This window comes from Larus michahellis, chromosome 7, assembly GCF_964199755.1.
Source record: "Larus michahellis chromosome 7, bLarMic1.1, whole genome shotgun sequence".
NCBI classification, from domain to species: domain Eukaryota; kingdom Metazoa; phylum Chordata; class Aves; order Charadriiformes; family Laridae; genus Larus; species Larus michahellis.
The window spans coordinates 42,643,648-42,663,011 of NC_133902.1; the positions used below are offsets into that span (position 1 = coordinate 42,643,648).

At 67.6% G+C, this 19,364-nt stretch overlaps 2 protein-coding genes across 6 annotated transcripts; one reads left to right on the forward strand and one right to left on the reverse strand.

Annotated features, from left to right (window-relative positions):
* The first annotated feature begins 126 nt into the window (after positions 1-126).
* On the forward strand, positions 127-11,974 carry PTPRN (protein tyrosine phosphatase receptor type N). The gene is made up of 23 exons (XM_074595766.1): positions 127-303; positions 1,938-1,988; positions 2,185-2,298; positions 2,560-2,665; positions 2,793-2,991; positions 3,182-3,506; positions 3,717-3,833; positions 3,952-4,031; positions 4,119-4,405; positions 4,889-4,975; positions 5,098-5,177; positions 5,425-5,489; positions 7,905-8,117; positions 8,244-8,453; positions 8,542-8,689; positions 8,806-8,879; positions 9,164-9,241; positions 9,375-9,494; positions 9,589-9,755; positions 10,821-10,874; positions 10,986-11,050; positions 11,159-11,232; positions 11,340-11,974. The coding sequence occupies exons 1-23, from the start codon at positions 201-203 to the stop codon at positions 11,409-11,411; spliced, it is 2,889 nt and encodes a 962-aa protein (XP_074451867.1). The 5' UTR covers positions 127-200; the 3' UTR covers positions 11,412-11,974.
* A 196-nt stretch (positions 11,975-12,170) lies between these two features.
* Positions 12,171-18,667, reverse strand: DNAJB2 (DnaJ heat shock protein family (Hsp40) member B2). 5 transcript variants are annotated; one of them, XM_074595770.1, is made up of 10 exons: positions 18,537-18,667; positions 16,647-16,736; positions 15,562-15,671; positions 15,087-15,140; positions 14,812-14,928; positions 14,538-14,627; positions 14,304-14,409; positions 14,091-14,161; positions 13,604-13,825; positions 12,171-12,597 (listed from the first exon to the last, which is right to left on the reverse strand). In XM_074595770.1, the coding sequence occupies exons 2-10, from the start codon at positions 16,709-16,711 to the stop codon at positions 12,587-12,589; spliced, it is 846 nt and encodes a 281-aa protein (XP_074451871.1). In that variant the 5' UTR covers positions 16,712-16,736; positions 18,537-18,667; the 3' UTR covers positions 12,171-12,586. The 5 variants fall into 5 exon arrangements, with proteins under 5 accessions (XP_074451871.1, XP_074451870.1, XP_074451869.1 ...); XM_074595769.1 differs by lacking the exon at positions 18,537-18,667 and adding an exon at positions 18,043-18,151; XM_074595768.1 differs by lacking the exon at positions 18,537-18,667 and adding an exon at positions 17,686-17,847.
* Between the last annotated feature and the right edge of the window lie 697 nt (positions 18,668-19,364).

Below are 19,364 nucleotides of genomic sequence, written 5' to 3' on the forward strand. Positions count from 1 at the left end.
CCGACGTGGTGGTAGGGGGAAAGAAGTTTAGCTCTCTGATTGGCTGCGGCGCAGGGGGGGCGGGGCGAGACGGTAGCGGGCCTTGCGCCATTGGCGGGCAGGCGGCGGTGGGCGGGGCGCGCGGCGCGGCGGGGCGCGGGTTGGCGGCGGCGGCGGGGGCGCGGCCGGCGGGTGCGCCATGGTGCGGCCGTGAGCGGAGCATGGGGCGGCGGCTCCTCCGGGCGCTCCTCTGCCTCCTCCTCCTGGCCGGCCGCGGGCTGCTGCGGGACAGCGGCGCCTCCGCTACCGCCACCGCCGCGCACGGTGAGAGCGGGGGCTCCGGGCAGGGCGGCACCCCGGGGGCCGGGGATGGTGGCGCGGCGGGGCAGGGGGTTCCGCGGCCGGTGCTGTCGCCACTGCGCGCCGTGACAGCATCTACGCCTGGCCCCCAGTGGGGAGCAGGAGAGGGCAGCTTAGTACCGGCACGGCGGGTGCGTCACCGGCACTGGGGGCGCCTCTCTCCTGGGGCTGCCCCCGGGGCGCCCCGCCGGCCGGAGCGTTGCTGCCGCCCCCGGGCCCGGTGGGACAGGAGCGGAGCGGGGCGGGGCGGGGCGGGGCGGTGCTCGCTCAGAGACCCCCGCCTGGGACAAAGCTGGTGCCTGGGGCTGCCGCAGGGATGGGGAGCCCGGGGCAGCGGCCCTGAGTGGCGGCTCCCTCCGGGACCCCAGCGCCCTTTAGCCGCCCTCCGCCGGTGAGCGCGGCCCGGCTCGGGACGCGAGGGCGGGCCGGTGCACCTGCTCTCCTCCATCTCGGCCCGTGCGGCCCCTGCCCGGGGCTCTCGGGGACCCAGGTGCCGCTGCCCCCCCGCACGGCACAGCCCCGGCGGCCGCTGACTCACTACCGGGCGCCCGGGGCTGCTGCGTCCCTCGTCCTTCGGCGGGCCCGGCAGCGCCGGGACGGGTCCGGCCGCACCGCGGGGTCCCCACCCTCTCCGGCAGCAGGCGGGGAGGCTGCCGGAGAGGCCACGGTCGAGCCTCGTCCTGCCCGGGGGAGGCTGCCGGGGCTGGTGCCGCCGCCCCTCCCGGCGGAGCGGCGTGTCCCGGCGGGAGACGGCTGCGCCGTTTCAGCACCGCGGACAGCGCCCGCCCGGCCCCGCCGGCCCGGCCCGGCCCGGCCCCCCCCGCTCCCACCGCCCCCGGGGCTCACCCCTCGGCAGCGGGGTCCTGTGCCCTGCACCCACGTTGGCCCCCGCCCTGCAGGAAGCGGGCCCGTGGGTGCCCGGTTTTCGGGGACCCCCATCCCCACTTGCCCCCTTCCCCCGCGGCGGGCTCGGCGGGCCCCTCCCTCCCCTCCCCCCGGTTGTTTTCTCGTTCCTTCCTCGCCATCCGGGGCTGAGTCATCGCCTGCTGCCGTCTCGCTGCTGACGGTCTTGGACCGAGACGGGAGGGGGGGAGAGGAAGGGGGAAGCCGCCCCCCGCCCAAGTGCTGCGCCCCGAAGGGGTGCAGAGACATCCCCACTCCCCCCCCCCCGCATGCACGCTTTGGGGTCCCCCTCGCAGGGAGAGTGGGTGTCACAGGGTGCAGGGCTGCATCCCTGCCTCGTAGTGCCACATGTGGGTGGCCAACAGATGTAGTCTTGCAGGTCTCTGCCCCCTCAGCCATCCCTTCCTGACTGCCAGCACCCCAAAAAGCTCCAGGCCTTCCCCCGGCTCCCCAGAGCCAGGAACAGGCTCTGTACACAGCCCCCATCTTGGCTTTGAGGCGGGGGGGAGGCTGCATGGCACTGAGACCGTGCCCTGGGCTACCAAGCTGTACCCCCCCATACGTTTTCACCACATTACACCCCCGTGGCACTTTCCTGGAGAGGGGGGAGTCCCCAAGCAGCTGGTGATGAGGAAACCCTGTGGGAGTCCCCCTTGGACGCTGTGCTGACTGGCCTGTCTGTCTGTCTGTCCCAGGCTGCCTGTTTGACCGGAGGCTGTGCTCCCCCCAGGAGGTGTGTGTGCAGGGTAAGTGACTAGTGGGGGTGCAGGGACCCCTTCTTCCTTCCCAAGGGGGTGTGGAGGATGCAGGGCTGCCTTACAGGGGAATGTGGGGTGCAGTGCGGGGGTCATGACAGGAGAAAGGTGGGGCTGCGTGTGCCCAGAGACCCTCAACCCCTTGATGTTCATCCCTCTGGCCCCACCACCTCCTCCTCTCTTGCAGATGGGCTGTTTGGGCAATGCCAGGTGGGCTCCGTGCAGGACAGACCCTACTTCCAGGTCACCTCTCCCGTGCTCCAGCGCCTGCAGGATGTCTTACGGCATCTCATGGCACAAGGTGAAGGGGGGAGCGGTGGGGAGGGGGTCACTGTGGCCCGGTGGGGAAGGTGTGTCAGGCAGCATTGCCTAGGGGCACTCTGTCTGGGGTTCTGCTGGCCCAGGGGCCAGGGTGGGCTGCGGAGGGGTCCAGCTGATTCTGGAGGAGCAGGGCCAAACCCAGGCCATGGGACACAGGGTCAGGACACCAGGGTGGCCTCCCATGCACTTGCCCCGTGGTCCTCAGGCCTCCTCTGTGTCTGACAGCCCCCTCCCTTGGCAGGACTCTCGTGGCAGGATGGCATCACCCAGTATGTGATCTCGCAGGAGATGGAGCGCATCCCCCGCCTCCGCCCGCCGCCCTCGCTGGAGCCAGTGGCCAGGGACAGGTAGGGCAGCACCAGCCTGCAAGCAGAGCCCGCCAGGGCCAGCGAGGGCTTTGCCCCCCAAAATGGGGTTTTGCGGGGGAACTCCCCCATACTCAGGTGAGTCACCCCAGCGCTGTTTGCCTCCGAGGTTCCTGCCCCTCCGCAGCGAGCCCCGGCGAGCCCCGCTCCCTGCAGACCCCGGCCTGCCAGCGGCTCAGCATCTGGGGCATCCCCCGCCGCTGCTGCCCTCCCCCCTGGTGCAGCGGTACCTGGAGCACCTCCTGCTGCCCCCCCAGCCCCAGCTGGGCTACGAGGAGGCTCTGCTCAACCCCTACTCCTACCACAAGGTAAGCCATGGGGGTGACCCCCCTAGCCCCCTTCTTCTAAGTGGAAAGGTGGAGGTGGGTAAGGAGCTGCTACACTCCCAGCACCCTCCTTCTGCTGGTGCTGGGGTACCCCAGGCTTGGGGGTACCCTGCTATGGGGTGACAGGACCCCTGTGGGGTTTGACCATGGTGGCTATGTGTTTTGCTTGCAGTTTGGCTACCAGGACGGCACTCACCAGCTCCCTGGCAGCTCAGCCAGGCAGACCCCCGAGACCACCTCGCTGCTGGGACGGGTCCCTGCCCAGGCCCTTTTTGGGGCTGGTCCTGTGCCCTCCTATGGTGGGCAGCCAGGAACGGACGGGGGGCATCTCTTCCAGGATTTGGCCCTGCTCTCCCTGCCCAGAGAGAAAGCTGGCCGCCCGGACCCTGCCGGCACCAGGCTCCAGCACAGCTTGCGGCTCCCCAGTGACTACAGGGACATGGAGGAGAGGGAACAGCCAGGGTCCCTGGCCACCCAGCCACACCCTGCACAGACGGGTACTGTGTCCTCCAGCCAGGCACCATCCCTCATTCCCATCCTGTCCTCATAGTCACATTCCTCACGGCTCAGACTCTCCCTCCTCTTTGGCTTCATGCCTGTGGCCAGCGTATCCCCCTGACGCCCCCCCTTCCCTGGCTGCTACTTCCCCGGCCCGTGGTCCCCATGCCGATGCAGAGCATCAGACCTGATGCTGCATCCTCTTACAGATGCTGCCCTGAAGAGATTAGCCTCCCTCCTGGCCAGCTACGGCCTGGGGCTGCCGGAGCTGAGCCCCCAGCAGCTGAGCAGCCTCTCCACCCTCCTCCAGCTGCTCCAGAGCTCTGGTGAGTGGGACACAGGGATGGGACTGGCAGCGGAGGGTGCCAGCACACCCTGTTTCAGGGTAGGGGGTGTTGCCTTTCAGGGTGGGTGCTGCAAGACCTCTGTTTCTCTCCTTCCCAGGTGTTGCTGGCCCCGAAGTGCCCACAGCGAAACGGGTGGGTTTGCAGCAGGGTGGTGCTGGAGGAGGTGCCACGCCACAGGTGGGATGTGTATGTGGGGGGAGGGGGGGAGGCAGCCCCCCAAAGCTCTCTTCAAGGGTCCCAGCTCCTCCCTTTCCCTCCCTCCAGGTGACGGAAGGGGACATGCAGCACGGAGAGGAGCCAGTGCACCCTTCCTCCACAGTGCCGCTCCCCAAAATCCCACCCAGCAGCTCCCCAGGGGACGGGCCGAGGGGCAGGGCAGCATCCTCACCAGCCCCCCGGGCTGAGCCACAGCGGGGACACGGTGGAGACGCGCTCGGCCCTGGGAAGCAGATCACGGTGGAGAAGAAGAGCTACACAGAGGCGAAGGATGCTGGGGCGCAGCGGGGCACACGGCCACCAGACGAGTACGGCTACATCGTCACGGACCAGAAGTGAGAGTCAGGGGTCAGGCGAGGGGGTGTGAGTGTGTGGGGGGGCTGTATACCCCCTTGCCGGTTGTCACGGCTCCATGTACTTGGCTGAGCCTGTTTGGGTCTCTGGTGGGGTTGGGTCTCCGGTGGGCTCCACTCCCCCATCCCCTCTCCACCCATAGCCCTTGTCCTACCCTAAAGCCTTCCTCTCTCAGCCAGTGCCAAGGCCAGAGCTCGCTGCTGGGATGTGCTCAGCCAAGTGTGTGTGCACAACAGCTTGTGTGCAAGGGGGTGGGTGTCATCTCACCCCCATCACCACGCATCCCCGTGCTCTTACCTCCTGCCCACCCTGACACCCCTTCAGCCGGCACAGCCCTCGCTGCATGCATGGGACTCCTTGAGCCTGCCTGTCCCCCTTTCCCCGCCGTGGGGAGTGTGGGCTCACCCCCGCCACCCACTCCTTGTCCCCACCACCCGTTCCTCACCCTGCTGCTGTCCCTGCAGGCCCTTGGGGCTGGCTGCTGGCGTGCGGCTGCTGGAGCTCCTCGCCAAGCGCCTTCACCTCTCCACGGCCAGCTTCATCAACATCAGGTGAGGGGAGCGGGGCCATGGGATGCTGTTGTCACAGCAACAGGGAGGGACAGGGCTGTGGTGGGCATGGGGAGGGGGGGTCTGTGCTCCCTGGTCTCACACTGTGTCCACCTCCCCGGCAGCGTTGTGGGCCCCGCTCTCACCTTCCGCATCCGGCAGAACCCCCAGAACCTCTCGCTGGCGGATGTGGCCAACCAGGCTGGTGAGTTGGGCAGGGGTCCCGCTGGTCCTGCTCTTCTCTTCGCCCCTCCCCTCCCCCCCCCAAGTTGTGTGCTACTTCCCAAGGACCGGGAAGAGGGGTCTCCCACCATACATCCCAGTGCCCTTGGCTGAACTGGGGAGCTGGCGTGGGGTGGACAGCTGTCGGGGGCGTCCGTTGGCTCGGTCTCTTGGGGGGTCTCTTGGGTGGTGGGGAAGCAGCCCCTTGACCATCTCCTCTCCATCCACAGAGCAAGTGAAGGCAGAGCTGGAGGCAGAGCTGGGCCTGAAGATTGTGCAAACAGGAGTGGGAGAGGTAGGAGCAAGGCACGCTCGTCCCTCGGGGCTGGGGTGGCTGGGGACAGGGCGGTGGGGGTGCTCCCGCCGGGTACAAGCCGGGAAGTGCGTTGTGCCCCAGCCCTGGGGCGCGGGGGTCTTTGTGAGCGAAGTGTCCCTGTGGGGCAGCTGGGAAGCAGAGGGCTCTGGGCAGCATTTGGGCTGCTGTTTTGGAGACAGACTTGGCAGGACTGCTCCAGTGACACCCCCCTTCCACGCAGCAGCGTGATGCTGCCACAGCCTGGACTCCTGGGGCACTTGGCTCTTTCCAAAACAAAAGCTCCCTGCGGTTTGAAGGCAGTTTGGGAGACTCTCCCGGAGGCTTTTCCCCTTCCATCTAAGACTGGGGGGCTGCAGGCAGTACCCCGCAGGGCTCATCCTCACCTCCCCCCAGCCTGCACCCCCCATCTTAGCTGTGGCCTGGGCACCCCAGCGCTGGGCTGTGCCCAGAGCACCCCAGAGACCACGGCTAGGCAGGCAAAATGCCATTGTGCCCCCAGAGAATGGCAAAGCAGCTGGAGGCAGGGATGGAGCAGGAGCCATCTGCTCGGAGAAGGGTACCCCCTCCCCGTGCTCCTCTGGGGACCTCCAGGAACAGTCTCTGGCGGGGGGAGCAGGGGATGGAGATGGGGGACCGAGCCTGGCTCCCGTGTTTGCAGCCAGGGGAGGGGAAACGGTGCAGCACATCCCTAACCCAGGGTCCCTGTTTCCCACCCTCCTGCCCCATGGCCGTAGCTGTGGGCAGGGAGGAAGGAAGGGGGGGGACCCTGGAGGAGGAGGAGGCCATGAAGAAAGGAAGGGGTGGCCTGGCCACCGAGGCAACCTGTCTCCATCAGCAACACGTGGAGCCATCACTATGGCAATGCCTTTTGATGTGGCAAGTGTCAGGAGCTGGGAGAGATGGCAGAAGTGACAAAGCTGGAGCTCAGAGGAGGCTGAGGAAGCTTTGCGAGCCCTCTCTGCACAGACCTCCCCAGCCCAGACCAGCTTGTACTTTTCCTTCATCCCCCTCCCTGGGCTCTGAACTCAGTGGGACTGGTGCAAGGTTTGGGGAAGGAGGGATGTAGAGAAGGCGGGGGCGCAGCAGGACCCAGGCAGCAGGACCTGGAAGGAGGTCCCTTCTGTCCCCTCAGCCCTGCTGATGTCTCCAGGCCTTCTGGCACCTACGGGGGCTGCAGGGCTGCTCCTCCTTGGGTGCCCCAGGAAGGCGCTGGCCCTGGCGGGTGCCCCTGACTGCGGGGCTAGCCGGGATCTGGCACTGGTCAGACTGGTCCCCAGGTGCTGGGGCTGGCGAGGCTTGGGGGGGGGCAGGCTGCAGTGGGGACCCCTGGGGCGGCGGCATCCCCAGGCGATGATGGTGATGATGATGACGTAGGTGATGATGATGCAGTGTTCCCTCGGTAACCTCATCAGGCTCGTGGCCAATGGGAGGCCGTGGCAGTGAGGTAATGCTGGGCTCTGGCGCCTCATTGGGCACAGGGCATTTGGTGGTGGTGCTGCTGCCCCAGGACCTGGCTGGCGGTGGACATCATCCTGACCACCAGCAGCTCTGGGACAAGGCCCTGGGGGAGCTCAGCCTTGCGGGGGGGGGGGGTGGGGGTGGGGGGTGTCTCATCCAGTTAGGGCTCAACACCATCCTGTCCCAGCATGGGACTGGCACAGATTGGGCGGTCCCCCCCCGGCAGCCGCAGGGAAGGAGCCCTGGAGGCACTGCCTGCAAAGTGGCAGGGGCTCTCTGAGGAGAGCAATGGGGAGGACCTGTCCCCCAGCCATCGCAGCTGGGAGATGGCAGTAGCCCTCTGGCAGTGCTGGCACATCCCCCTGTGTCCGGCTGTGGAGCAGCAGCTACAGGGGAGACAAAGCCCTGTTTGGGGAAGTCCCCTGGGAGCAGCAATTGCTGCCCTGGACCCAGTGCTGCAGTGGCCATTAACCCCTTGGGCTGAATCTGGCCCTTGTTGACCTCCAGCTGGGCAGGAGCTCATTAAACCTGGGCTCTAAAGGGCTACTGCCTGCCCTGGAGGGGGCCAGCCTGGGCTGGGGGTGCCCCAGTGAGCAGCCTTGGGTGCTGGGAGCAGGGGGGCAGCAGGTCGCTGCTGCCTGGGCTTGGTCAGGGTCTGCCCCTTCCTGCAGCCCCAGGGACATCGGTGCGAGCAACACCCCGTGCAACACGCAGGTGGGTGCACCAAACCTCAGCCCAGTGACAGTCAGCACCCCAGTGACACCAGCTCTGCCCCAGCTGAGGGTGCTGGGAGAGTCAGTGCAGCTCTGAGTTCCCTTGCTCTGTTTTAGCCCCCAGCAACCCCAAATGTGGTGCAGAATGGGGTCTCTGCCCCACTCCAGCCCCATGCACATGTCCCCCCCCCCGCCACTAACCCTTGCTTGGCTTTGCCCCCAGCGAAATGAGGCTGCCGCCTACTCGCGCCCATCCCGCTTTGGGGATGGCTTCCACTCGGTGCTGCTGACCTTCATCGCGCTGGCCTGCGTGGCGGGCATCGCCATCGCAGCTGCCGCAGCCTTCTGCCTCCGGCGCCATGCCAAGCAGCGGGAGAAGGAGCGCCTGGCCGCCCTGGGGCCCGAGGGTGCTGCCGACACCACCTTCGAGTACCAGGTAGGACCCCGTGGGATGCGGGACCCTGCGGGATGCAGCACCGCCACATCAGCATCAGTCGGGGTGCACGGCGCTGCCCCAGCAGCGCTGCAGCCGAGGGACAGGGCTCTTGCTGGGGTCCCCCAGGAGCTGTGCCGCCAGCACATGGCTGCCAAGTCGCTCTTTGGCCGGTCCGAGGCACCAGCGGCGCCGGCGGAGACATCACGGGTCAGCAGCGTCTCGTCCCAGTTCAGCGACGCCCCCCAGCCCAGCCCCAGCTCCCACAGCAGCACACCCTCCTGGTGCGAGGAGCCCGTCCAGTCCAACATGGACATCTCCACTGGACACATGATCCTGGTGAGCTGGCCTGGTGGGGTGGCATATGGCCGCTGGTCCCCCATATGCCCCCCCAGCTGCCGGGCTGACCCTTGCCTCTCTGCGCCAGGCCTACATGGAGGACCACCTCCGCAACCGGGACCGGCTGGCCAAGGAGTGGCAGGCTCTCTGTGCCTACCAGGCTGAGCCCAGCGTCTGCTCGATTGCCCAGAGCGAAGCCAACCTGAAGAAGAACCGCAACCCCGACTACGTGCCCTGTGAGCATCCCAGCCCCTGGGGCACGGGGATGCTTGGGGCCAAGGCAGGCTGCAGCGCAGCTTTGCCCTCAGCTTCCCCAGATGCTCACCACCTCCCCTGGTCTCCGTTTCCCCAGATGACCACGTGCGGATCAAGCTGAAAGCCGAGAGCAATCCATCCCGCAGTGACTTCATCAACGCCAGCCCAATTGTGAGTGATCGCCGGGGGCTCCTGCCCTGCCACGCTGCTCCACGATGGGCTCAGCCCAGGCGAGGCTCCTGCTCTGAGATGGAGACAGACTGAGCTCACATCCCTGTGGGCTACGGATGTGATGGTTGCTCAGACGTGGTTAAAATCCATGTCGCTCCTGCCTGTGGCACCTGAAGCTCCCTCCCTCGCCCTCCCATCACCCCTGGAGTATCCCTCTACTCCTCCCAGTGTCACCAACCCCTGGCCTGACACCACACAGTCTGACACCCCCTTTCCCTCTCCAGATTGAGCACGACCCGCGGATGCCAGCGTACATCGCCACACAGGGGCCTCTGTCCCACACCATCGCTGACTTCTGGCAGGTGAGGGTCACCCGGCTGTGCCAGCGCGTCAGGGTCCTGCTGGGTGCTGCTCACCAGATGGGTCACAGTGGCTCGGCCACCCTCCTGCCCAGGCTGTCACCCAGCAGTGACACCCGCCCTGCCTTGCCTGCAGATGGTGTGGGAGCACGGCTGCACCGTCATCGTCATGCTGAGCCCACTGGCCGAGGACAGCGTCAAGCAGTGTGACCGCTACTGGCCGGATGAAGGCTCTTCTCTCTACCACATCTATGAGGCAAGTGTGGCTGGTAGCCCAGGGCAAGGAGCATCCTCCAGCCCCCGTACCCAGGGAGGGTACCTCTTGCCCACCAGCTGCCTCTCTCGGGCAGGTGAACCTGGTGTCGGAGCACATCTGGTGCGAGGATTTCCTGGTGCGAAGCTTCTACCTGAAGAACGTGCAGTCGCAGGAGACCCGCACCCTGACGCAGTTCCACTTCCTCAGCTGGCCGGCCGAGGGCATCCCAGCCACCACCCGGCCCCTCCTCGACTTCCGCAGGTGAGTGGTCCCCCTGGCACCGTGCCAGCCCCGGGGAGCCAGCGGTGGCCCCGATTGCAGGGGACTGATGGGCGAGGACATCCATGCCGGTGTGGTGGGGGTCGGGGCTGTGGCTGGGGGGGCAGACGTGGGGCTGCTGTGCATGGGGAGGAGCAGAAGAACCAGGCTCCGGCCAGCTTGGGATGAGGCTGGGCAGAGCTCGGTGGGCAAAAAGCCTCCAGCTGAGGTTGCCAGGGCCCTCCAGCCTTCATGGGGAGGGTGGGAAAGTGGTCTTCTGAGGAGCTGAGATGGGTGATGACATTGCCTGGCACCCTCCCCAGCCATGGGTGCAAGAAGAAACCCTGGAGCCAGCCTTGAAAAGCGGTGGCCCGTTGCTGTCCATGCCCTACAGCCAGCGGCGGGTCCCCAGCTGCCCTGGGGAGGGGGCTGGGGGGCTGAGACTGCTCCCAGGAGGTTTGCAGGCAGTATCTGCTGGGCTCTCGGGGTCCCTGTGTGGCGGTGGGCTCCTGCCCGGGAGGCTGGCTGGTCCCTGTCCCCAGGCCGTGTGGGGCCAGGGTCCCTGCTTAGGCACGTGGCCCTCCTCTCCGTCCTGCTCACGCTCTCTCTGTCTCTCTGTCTGTCTCTGTCTCTCTCTCGCAGCTGCCGGCGTCATTTTTGTGATTTGCAGCTAGTAATCTGGCTCCAGTTGCATAGTCACAAAAGTGATCGTTGGCAGCCGTGCCTGCTGCATGGAGCATGCCAGGAGCCCTGCCGGCACCTGGCCCCCAGCTTCGCGCCCCACCGGACCAGAGCTGCTCCCTCGGGGGGGGGGGGTCCTGCCACTGCTCCCCTCCCTCGGCTGGGCACCCGGGGAGCCGGGCTCCTCTCCCAGACCCTTTCCACCCATTCTCCCTCTCCCATGCCTAGCACCGCTGGGGAGCCATGCGCCGGACACCCAGGGCCACATTGTGGGGTGCTCGCTGCCCCCCACCCTCCCCGCCCCGGCTCGGCACAGCAAGGGGCACCCAGCGCAGCCTTGTCCCCGGCATGGCAGGGCACTGACCTGCTCCCTCTGTGTCCTTGCAGGAAGGTGAACAAGTGCTACCGGGGTCGCTCCTGCCCTATTATCGTGCACTGCAGGTACTGATGGGGCTGGATGGGGTGGGGGGGACAGGCTGGGGGGGGGGACCGCAAGGCCAGGACCTGTCCCCCCGAGCCCGTCCACCTGGTGCAAGCGTCGGTATCTTGCAGTGACGGTGCGGGCAGGACTGGGACGTACATCCTCATCGATATGGTCCTGAACCGAATGGCCAAAGGTAGGCATGGGGCACCATTGCTTCTGCCCTGGCTGGGGGAGTGCAGGGCCGTGGGCTCAGCCCCTGCCCCCCCCCTCCTCCTAGCACCCTTCTCCCCCTCTTCCCCAGGGGTGAAGGAGATAGACATAGCTGCTACACTGGAGCACATCCGAGACCAGCGGCCTGGCATGGTGCAGACCAAGGTACCCCCTCACCCACACTGGGGCTCCCCTCCCTCCCTGAGCACACACAGCCCCCAGGGCCGGGCTGGCAGTGACACTCATGTCCCCCCCCTGCTCTGCTCCCCCAGGACCAGTTTGAGTTTGCGCTGACAGCCGTGGCCGAGGAAGTGAATGCCATCCTGAAGGCACTGCCGCAGTGATGGCGAGGAGCCCTCCCCTCTCATCTCCCCCCATGCCCTCCAGCTTCGCGTGCTCTCCTTGCCCTGCCTGTGGGGCTGCTCTCCCCGTAAAACGCTGTCTGTGCTGCTGGCTCTGTTTTTCCCCCCCTTTCCAGCCGCCCCCCACCCCTTTCTCCCCAGGGACACACGCCTCAGCCCCTCTGTGTGCAGGGCACGGAGCCCTATTGTACCTGCAGCCACTGCACAGGGAACTGGGCTTGTGTCCCCCATCCCCTGCAGAAGAGGGGACCAGGTAATGGTGCCGGGAGTTCACTGTGGGGCCCCCCCAGCCGCTCTCTTGCACCCCAACCTGGCGCTCCTGCATCAGCCCCCTCCCTCTCTGTACCAGGGTCGGGGGCAGGAGCAGGCAGGGGTCCCCCGCAGAGGGGGAGCAGTGGGTGCAGGGGGGGGCCGGCCCAGCCCCAGCTCCCCTCTGTGTGCTCCCCACCTTGTCACTCGAGCAAGAAGAGAAATTTCTAGAGAAATATAATTTTGTATCTTGATGTGAATAAAGTTCTCGTGTCGCGTTCGTGCAGCTGCAGCCACGTCTGGCCTCTGCCTGTGTATATGGGGGGAGCACAGGGACTACCTTCCCTTCCCTGCAGGAGCACAGCCTGCACCCTGCAACCCCCAGACCAGTAAGGGCAGCTGGGCCTGGACCCCCCCGCCGTGCCTGCAGGCAAGGATGGGGCGGGGGAAAACCTGTAGCCCCCAGCCCAGAGACACCCCGCAGGCAGCAGCTACTGCAAACAGGTTTATTGATGGCTGTCAGCAGAAAGGGGTCAGGGAGGGGGGGCTGCAGCGAGGCAGGGGGGGCAGAGCCTGGCTCCACTGGCTGAGCCCAGCCTTGCTGCCCCTCGCTGCCTGCTGCCAGCACCCCCCAGCAGCCTAATCTACAGCAACCCCCACCTCCAGCGCCCCCCCCCGCCCCATTACCACCCTCCCCACCACGTCGTGGTGCCCGGCAGGTATTGCTCGGCCATAAGCCCGCTTGTGCGCCCCCACACACACACACACCCCCCAAACACGTCCCACGGAGTCAGAGGGTGCTGGGGGAAGGGGGTGGCAGGGGGTGGCCGTGCAGGGAGAAAGCGGAGTCCTGGCTGGGAGAGCCTCCGTGGGCGAGTGGGCGTGCGCGGTCCCCGGGCGCAGCAGCCTCAGAACACACCTGGGGAGAAAAGCGGAGGGTGGGGGGGACACAACAGCACCCGTGAATCCCTCCTCAGCCCAGGGCTGGGGAGGGGCAGGGAAGGAGGGAGGAAGGCCCCAGGAAGAGGAGGAGAGCCAAGGCAGGACCACAGGCAATGGCGAAGGTGGAAATGCCTGTGAGCATCACTAAGGGTCACTGCTGCTGTGGGAAGCAGGGAGGGATGATGCCCCCAGGCCAAGGCGGGGTGGGGGGGGTTGACAGTGTGACAGTGCCCTGCAGGGTGGGCAAGGCATAGGGAAGGGGGGTGACCAGGCAGGGTCTGCGATGCGGGAGGGGACAGAGGAGGAGGGGGGACAGGCAGGAGTGACAGCATCCAGAGGAAGAGACAGACACAAGGCACCGAGCAGAGCCCACGCGCGCACCCCTCCTTGCAAGGAGAGCCTGACCCAGCGCTCCCCAGCCCAGGCGGGGGGCAGGCAGCAGCCAGGGGGGCACTGGCTGGAGCCCCTGCCCCTCTGCCGTGCAAGAGGAGCAGGCAGAGCCGGAGCACACCTGCCCACGGGCACCCCCCCCGTTTCCAGGAGCCAGGGCAGGGAGCTGCCCCTGTTCCCGGGACCCCACCAAGGGCCCCTCTTCCAGCCACAAACCCCAACTCTGGCAGCCCCCCCACCCCAGGGTGCCACCAGCCGCCCACCCACCTGAGCAGCAGCAAGAAGGCAGGGCAGGAGAGACCCCCTCCCTTGCTGGGGGAGGCAGGAGCCCCAGGCAGTGAGCCGCCCCTGCCTCTTTCCTCTCCCTGCCCAACAGCAGGGGCGGGGGGGGGCACAACTCCAGCCCCACGTTCAGAGCAGGGGGCAGTGCCACTGCTTCGATTTGGGGACAGGTTCATGCCCCACTGTGGTGGGGCTGCCAGCCCCCAGCGGCTCCGGCTCCGGGCTCCCCCGGGGACCGCGGGCTCTGCGGGCAGAGGATGGGGTGCCGGGGCTGCCCCCCGGTGCCGGAGGGGCGCCAGGGCCATGCCCACCTGCTCGGTGGTGCCCCGCGGCCTCCATCTCGGAGAGGCTGTAGGCCATGGCCAGCTGCAAGTCCTCGTCCTCGTCCTCGCTGTCCGTGTAGAGGCAGACGGGCGAGGAGCTCGGGGGCCGGTGCGGGGCGGGCGGCGGGGGCGAGGGAGGCCGCGGGCTGGGGAAGGCTTGCTGCTCCCGCCGGCTCAGCTCCAGCCCCAGCGCCATGTCATCGGGGACGCCTGCAGGGACACGGGGCAGGGGATGGGGGTCATGTCTGCACCAGCTCCCCAGAGCTGACGCAGTGCCCCAGCAACTCTTGCCCACCCCACCAATCCTCCACGGCAGAGCCCCAAACCAGGGATCGCCAGGGCTCAGCCCGAAGCCAAGCCTGGGTGCAGCATCCCCCGGCCACCCCAAAGGTGGAGAGGGGTCCCCAAAAGGAAAGGGCGCCAGGACGTGGCACTGCCAGGCCCCAACAAGTCCGTTTGCGGTGCCACTTCTCACCATCGATGTGGATCGACTTCAGCTCCCCGTCCTCCTCCACTTCCACCCGCTCCCGCCCATTCTCAATAATCCTGCAGACAGACAGACAGACAGACAGAGGGATGGACGGTCAAGGGCCAGGCAGACAGAGCATCGCAGTGGCAAGCTGCAGGGTCCGAGGCCCCCCCGACGAGGGGGTTCCCCGGGAGCGAGGTGGGCCAGCACTGCCCTCACCGCTTGGTGGTGATGCGCTTGCCATTAACGAAGGTGGTGGAGGTGGAGACGGAGCGGAAGCCCAGCCCTGCGTCGGCGCCGGAGCTGAAGGATGAGGCGAAGAAATCTGGAGAAGGGAGCGACAAGGTTGGTGCCAGGATGGGGGACAGGAGGAAGGCAGGGGATGGACCCTGCACAGGGGGACGCGGTAGCCCAGGACACCCCCACTGGGCAGGGGCTGGCAGCGTCTCCTACCTGAGGATCCCGGGAAGGGGGAAAAGAAGTGGCCTCCCCTGTGGTGCCGCGGACCAGGTCCTCGTAGCTCGGAGAAGGGCAGCATCTCATCTGGAAGGCAGGGCCACCCCATATCAGCATTGCCCCCGTGGCTTGGCAAGCCACGAGCAGGGCACTGCTGTGGGGCTCCCCGCTGGGGACAGCCATTCGCTCTGTCCGCAAGCCCAGTGGTTGCCCTGGAGCCAGAGAGGTGCCCGAGAGCCGGCCCCCAGCCCCCCCGCTGCCCCACACTCACCAAAGAAGTCGGCGAAGGGGTCTCGCCCACCGAAGAACTCCCGGAAGACGTCGTGAGCGCTGCGGAAGGTGAAGGTGAATTCGGGGCCCCCGGCATCAGCCCTGGAACCCCCCGGTCCTGCCAGAGGGAAGAGGCTCAGAGTTAAGTGGAGCCCTGGGTGAGAACCCCACAGAGGCTGGGGAGCCCCAGGAGGCACAGACCCACACACCGGGTCTTCAGATGGGGCCATATCCAGAGCTGCACTAACCCCCTCATGGGCACTAATGCCCACTCACCTGCCCCCATGAGTCCGTCCTTGCCATAACGGTCGTAGACATCACGTTTCTGCTCTGTAAGAAGACAGAAGGCTGTGGGGAAGCCGGCTGCCAGGCATGGGGCAGGAACACCGATGCTTCCCCTGGCCAAGGGAGGTACAGAGAGCAAGAGCAGGGGGGTGGCACAAGCCCCCACCACACTGGCACTGCTCCCAAACCCAAGTTGGGGCATCAGGCAAGGATGCAAAAGCCTCAGCCCCGCTGGGGAGACCTCATCCCGGTGGCCAGCACCTCATCATCTCTCCCAAGAGCCGTTTTCGGGGGAGGCATGGGGAGGTAACCAAGCCCCACAAGCCTGGCGGTAAAGCTGGAGGGACCCGCTACCTCCTGGGAACATCCAGGGATGCCACCTGGGTGAGCCCAGAAGCAGGACAGGGTGAGCAGCCCCAAGGTTGGGGGAGGGGGGAACACACGAGACTGCACCATGGCCCCTTACTGTCCGACAGCACTTCGTACGCCTCGGCGATCTCCTTGAACCTCTGCTCGGCGTACTCCTTGTTGTCTGGGTTTTTATCCGGGTGCCATTTCAACGCGGCCTTCCTGTACCTGCACAGACGGGCAGTGATGGGCACACAGCAGCCCTCGGGCGGTGGGGGCTCCCGGGCCAGCACCCCCCTTCTGCATGCACACCTCCGACCCTGTGGGCAGGGGCACCCCAAGCCCACTTCACCCAGCGCCCTACAGCCTCAGGCATCAAACGGGAGCTTCCTGGACTGGTTCTGCCTCCTGAGCAAATATTTGCTGCATGACCCCGGCGGTGCAGCCTGTGCTACGCACCACGCTCACAGGTTTGTTCCAGAGCCTTCCCGGGCTCCGCCGTTGGTATGCATGGGCCAGGTGAGCACAAGCAGCCCTTTCCTCCCGCCTGCAGCTAGCTGGGCTTAACCCAGGCTGCCCACCTTCTCTCACCTACTCTTAGGAAGCCTCTCCAGCAGGGACCTCTGTCCCCGCCAGGCAAGCCACCAGTCCGCACTTACTCCCTGCAGTTGACGCCTCACCCCAGCAAGAGCAGCAAGACCTCGGCATGGTGCCAGGCAGGAGCTGTGGGAGGCTCTGTCACCCCAAGGGCTCCTCTACAGTGCCTGGGGCGCAGCGTGGGACCTGCCAACGGGGCCCATGTCCCTGCCAGGGGACACGCTGCTCCTCACCCCATGAGCTCCAGTCCCCTGACCCTGACGCCAGCAGAGCCCCCCGCGCCCCATCCCTCTGCCATCCCCGCACCCTCCAGCAGAGAGAGGGGACACCTCCAAACACCAGCGGGACCCACCTCCCGCCTCCATCCCCAGCCTCGGGCTGAATGGGGACAAAGGGACCAAACCCCACCAAGAGATGCCTTTGTGCAGCAGCAAAGCCCAGCCCCGCTCTGGCCTCCGCACAAAGGAAACAAAGGCTGAATTGTCACCTCTGGAGCTGGGCCCTGTCCCCACTGGCCCCCGCGGGGAGCCCCCCGGCCTTGCTGGCGCTGGGGGGGGGGTGGCGGTGGTGGTGGCTTGGGCAGGGGCACGCCTGCCACGCACTTACGCCTTCTTGATGTCCTCGGCGGTGGCATTGCGGCTCACCCCCAGTGCTTCGTAGTAGTCCACCATGACGCGTGGCTGTCCCGTGGGGTCACTGAGGGGGGGTAAAAGGACACGTCAGGGGGTCGGCAGGCACAGCCTGGCAGTGCCGGGTGCGAGACAGCATGGGCCGGCTGCTCTGCCCTCCCCAGGCTCCCCCGGCCACCCCACAGGTGCCCCCGGGAGCAGCTCAGCAGGACACACCCCCCCCCCTACGGCTCCCCAGCACCCTGCCTGCACCCAAGCCACCTGGATGCACGCACAGCCCCAGCCAGGGACTGCCACGCCGCCGTCCCACCCGTGTCACCCCAACTTGCCCAAGCAAGGGGACAGGGATCCTCACTGGTGGCCCAGCTGCCTGCCCCGCTCCCCCCGCAGCTGCCCCAGCTCCCCTCCCGTTCCCCCCCCGGGGGGGGTCAGAGGGAGCAGCCCGCTAAGGTGCTTAGCGGCTGGAGCGGATTAAGGGCTCAGCGGGGACCCTCCCCCGGGCACCCCGGGACACTTCCACCGGCCGACCCTCTCCGGATCGGGGACGGGAGCGGGATGCTGCCGCACCGGCTCCCCCCGCCCTCCAAGCCCCCGGGGTGCCGACTAACCCCCCCATTCCCCCGGTACTCGCCCCCCGCCCGCGCTGCCCGGGCCCATCAGCTGATGGGGAGGGCGGTGCTGGCACCAGTACGGCACTGGGAGCGCGGCGGGGCGGCGCCGACGGGGACCGCCCCCCCCCGGCCCGGCTGTAAACACGCCGCTCCCGGGGCTGCCCGGCCCGTCACGGGGCGGCTGCTGGAAGTTTCCTTCCCACCCCCGCCACCCGGTAACTCCCCCCCTCGCCGCCACCGGCGGGCAGCCCTGGGCTCCCCACCGGGGACGGGCGGGGGCGGCAGCACGGGAAGGGACGGCACCGGACCGGCCCCGCTCCCCCCGTGGGCCGCCTCCCCGGTGCGACACGGTCCCCCGGTCCCCCCCGCACGCCGCCACGCCACCCCCTCCGACCCGTCGCCCACCTGAGTGCCGCAGCCGAGCCCTCCCCGCCCGCCCCGGGCCGCCCGCGGCCGGTGTCGCGCGTCCCCCCCACGGCCCCCGGGCCGCCGCGGGGCCTGGCGGGAGGCGGGACCCGCCGGGACGACGAGCGGCGGCTGCAGCCAACCGCGGTGCTGCCGCCCCGTGACGTCACGCGCTCGCCTGGCAGGCTGGTGACGTCATAGGGGGCGTGATAGAACGCGGAGCGGGGCTTCGCTTCTGCGCGGTCCCCCTGTCCCCGTCCCCCTTCCCCGTCGCCCTCCCGCTCCCCGTCCCCGCAGCCCCGGTCCGGCTGTCACCGCTGCCCGCGGCTGGGGGCGCGGGCCGGGGGGGGCACTGACCTCGGTCGCTGTCCCCAGCGGTGCAGCCGGCGCTGCGAGCACAGCGGGGCACGGCCACCCCCCGCCCCGGGGTAGCCCCCGGCCTGCGGCTCGCCCCTGGCCGCCTGCCGAGTCAGCTGCCCGGCCGGTCCCTGCCGGAAAGGCCGGCGGGAGGGGACAGCTGGGGTGACTCAGCGCTTTGCCGGGGCGGGACACGAAGGGGTGCAGCCTGACAGGCTGTGGGGCACAGGGTCCCTGCCAGGAACCAGGGCTGCCCGGCACCGCCATGGCCCCGGCAGAGCATCCCCCCGGTAGCCCTGCCCCGTCCCCGGCCCTGCTCACGCCGGGGGAAGCCGGGTAACAGGGTGCCCAGGCGCCCGGAGCACCGGGGCTCAGGGGACAGCCGCGCACTGGCAGCTTTGCTGTGGGCTTTGCCTCTGCATGTCCCCTTGCCGGGGGCAGAGGGGCCGCTCTCAGCCGTCCTGGGGGTCGTGGGCAGACTGGAGGCCACCAACCTGCACCCGTGAGCCTGCGCTGTCCGTGGAGATAGGGCTGTCCCCTCTTGCTGTCTGGATGGGAGGAGGAAGGAGCCAGAACCTTTTGGACCCACCACCCCTGCACTGCAGCTGGGATCTCTTCCTCACCTCCTGTAAATCCCAATCCTGGCAAACTTTCCCAGTGCCGCTTTACCCGGCAGGCTGGGGAGACCCAGGCGTTGACACAGGCCACTCCCAGCACTCCTCAGGGACCGGGTTTTGGGACAGCCAGCCATGCCTATGAAGAGCCTTCCTCAGCCGTGGGCCTGGAAGAGCATTGGGAGGGATGAAGTGGCATCTCCTGTGCCAAGGATCATCTCCTCTCCAAGGGGTGGGAGACCCGTCCCCTGCCGTCAGACAGCACTTGATGTTGTCCTTGAGCGACTGCTTGGCGTATTCCCTGTTGTTTTTTCTTTTTTCTTTTTTCCCGGATGCCATTGCAGCGCTGCCCTCCTTGTACCTGCCACCCCGGGAGCAGGCAGTGGGCTCCCTGGGGTGGCTGCCTCTGGCGAGGTTGCCCTCGCTGGCTGCCAGGGGCTCTGATTTGGCCCATCTGCCCAGCAATGGGTGCAGGGCTGGCCCGGGCTGGGCTGGCATGGGCACTAGATGGAGCCACAGGCTGCCTCACAGGGACACCATCCTGCTGGCTGGAAAGCTGGGGAGATGCCACCAGGACCTAGCCGTGTCTCGACACCTCGCGGTCCTTTCCCTGGCTGTTGCAGCTGATGTGGGGACAAGGAGGCCCCAGAGCTGCCAGGTCTCCATGCCCACCAGCCAGGGAGGCCTCCTCCCTTTCCTCCTGATGGG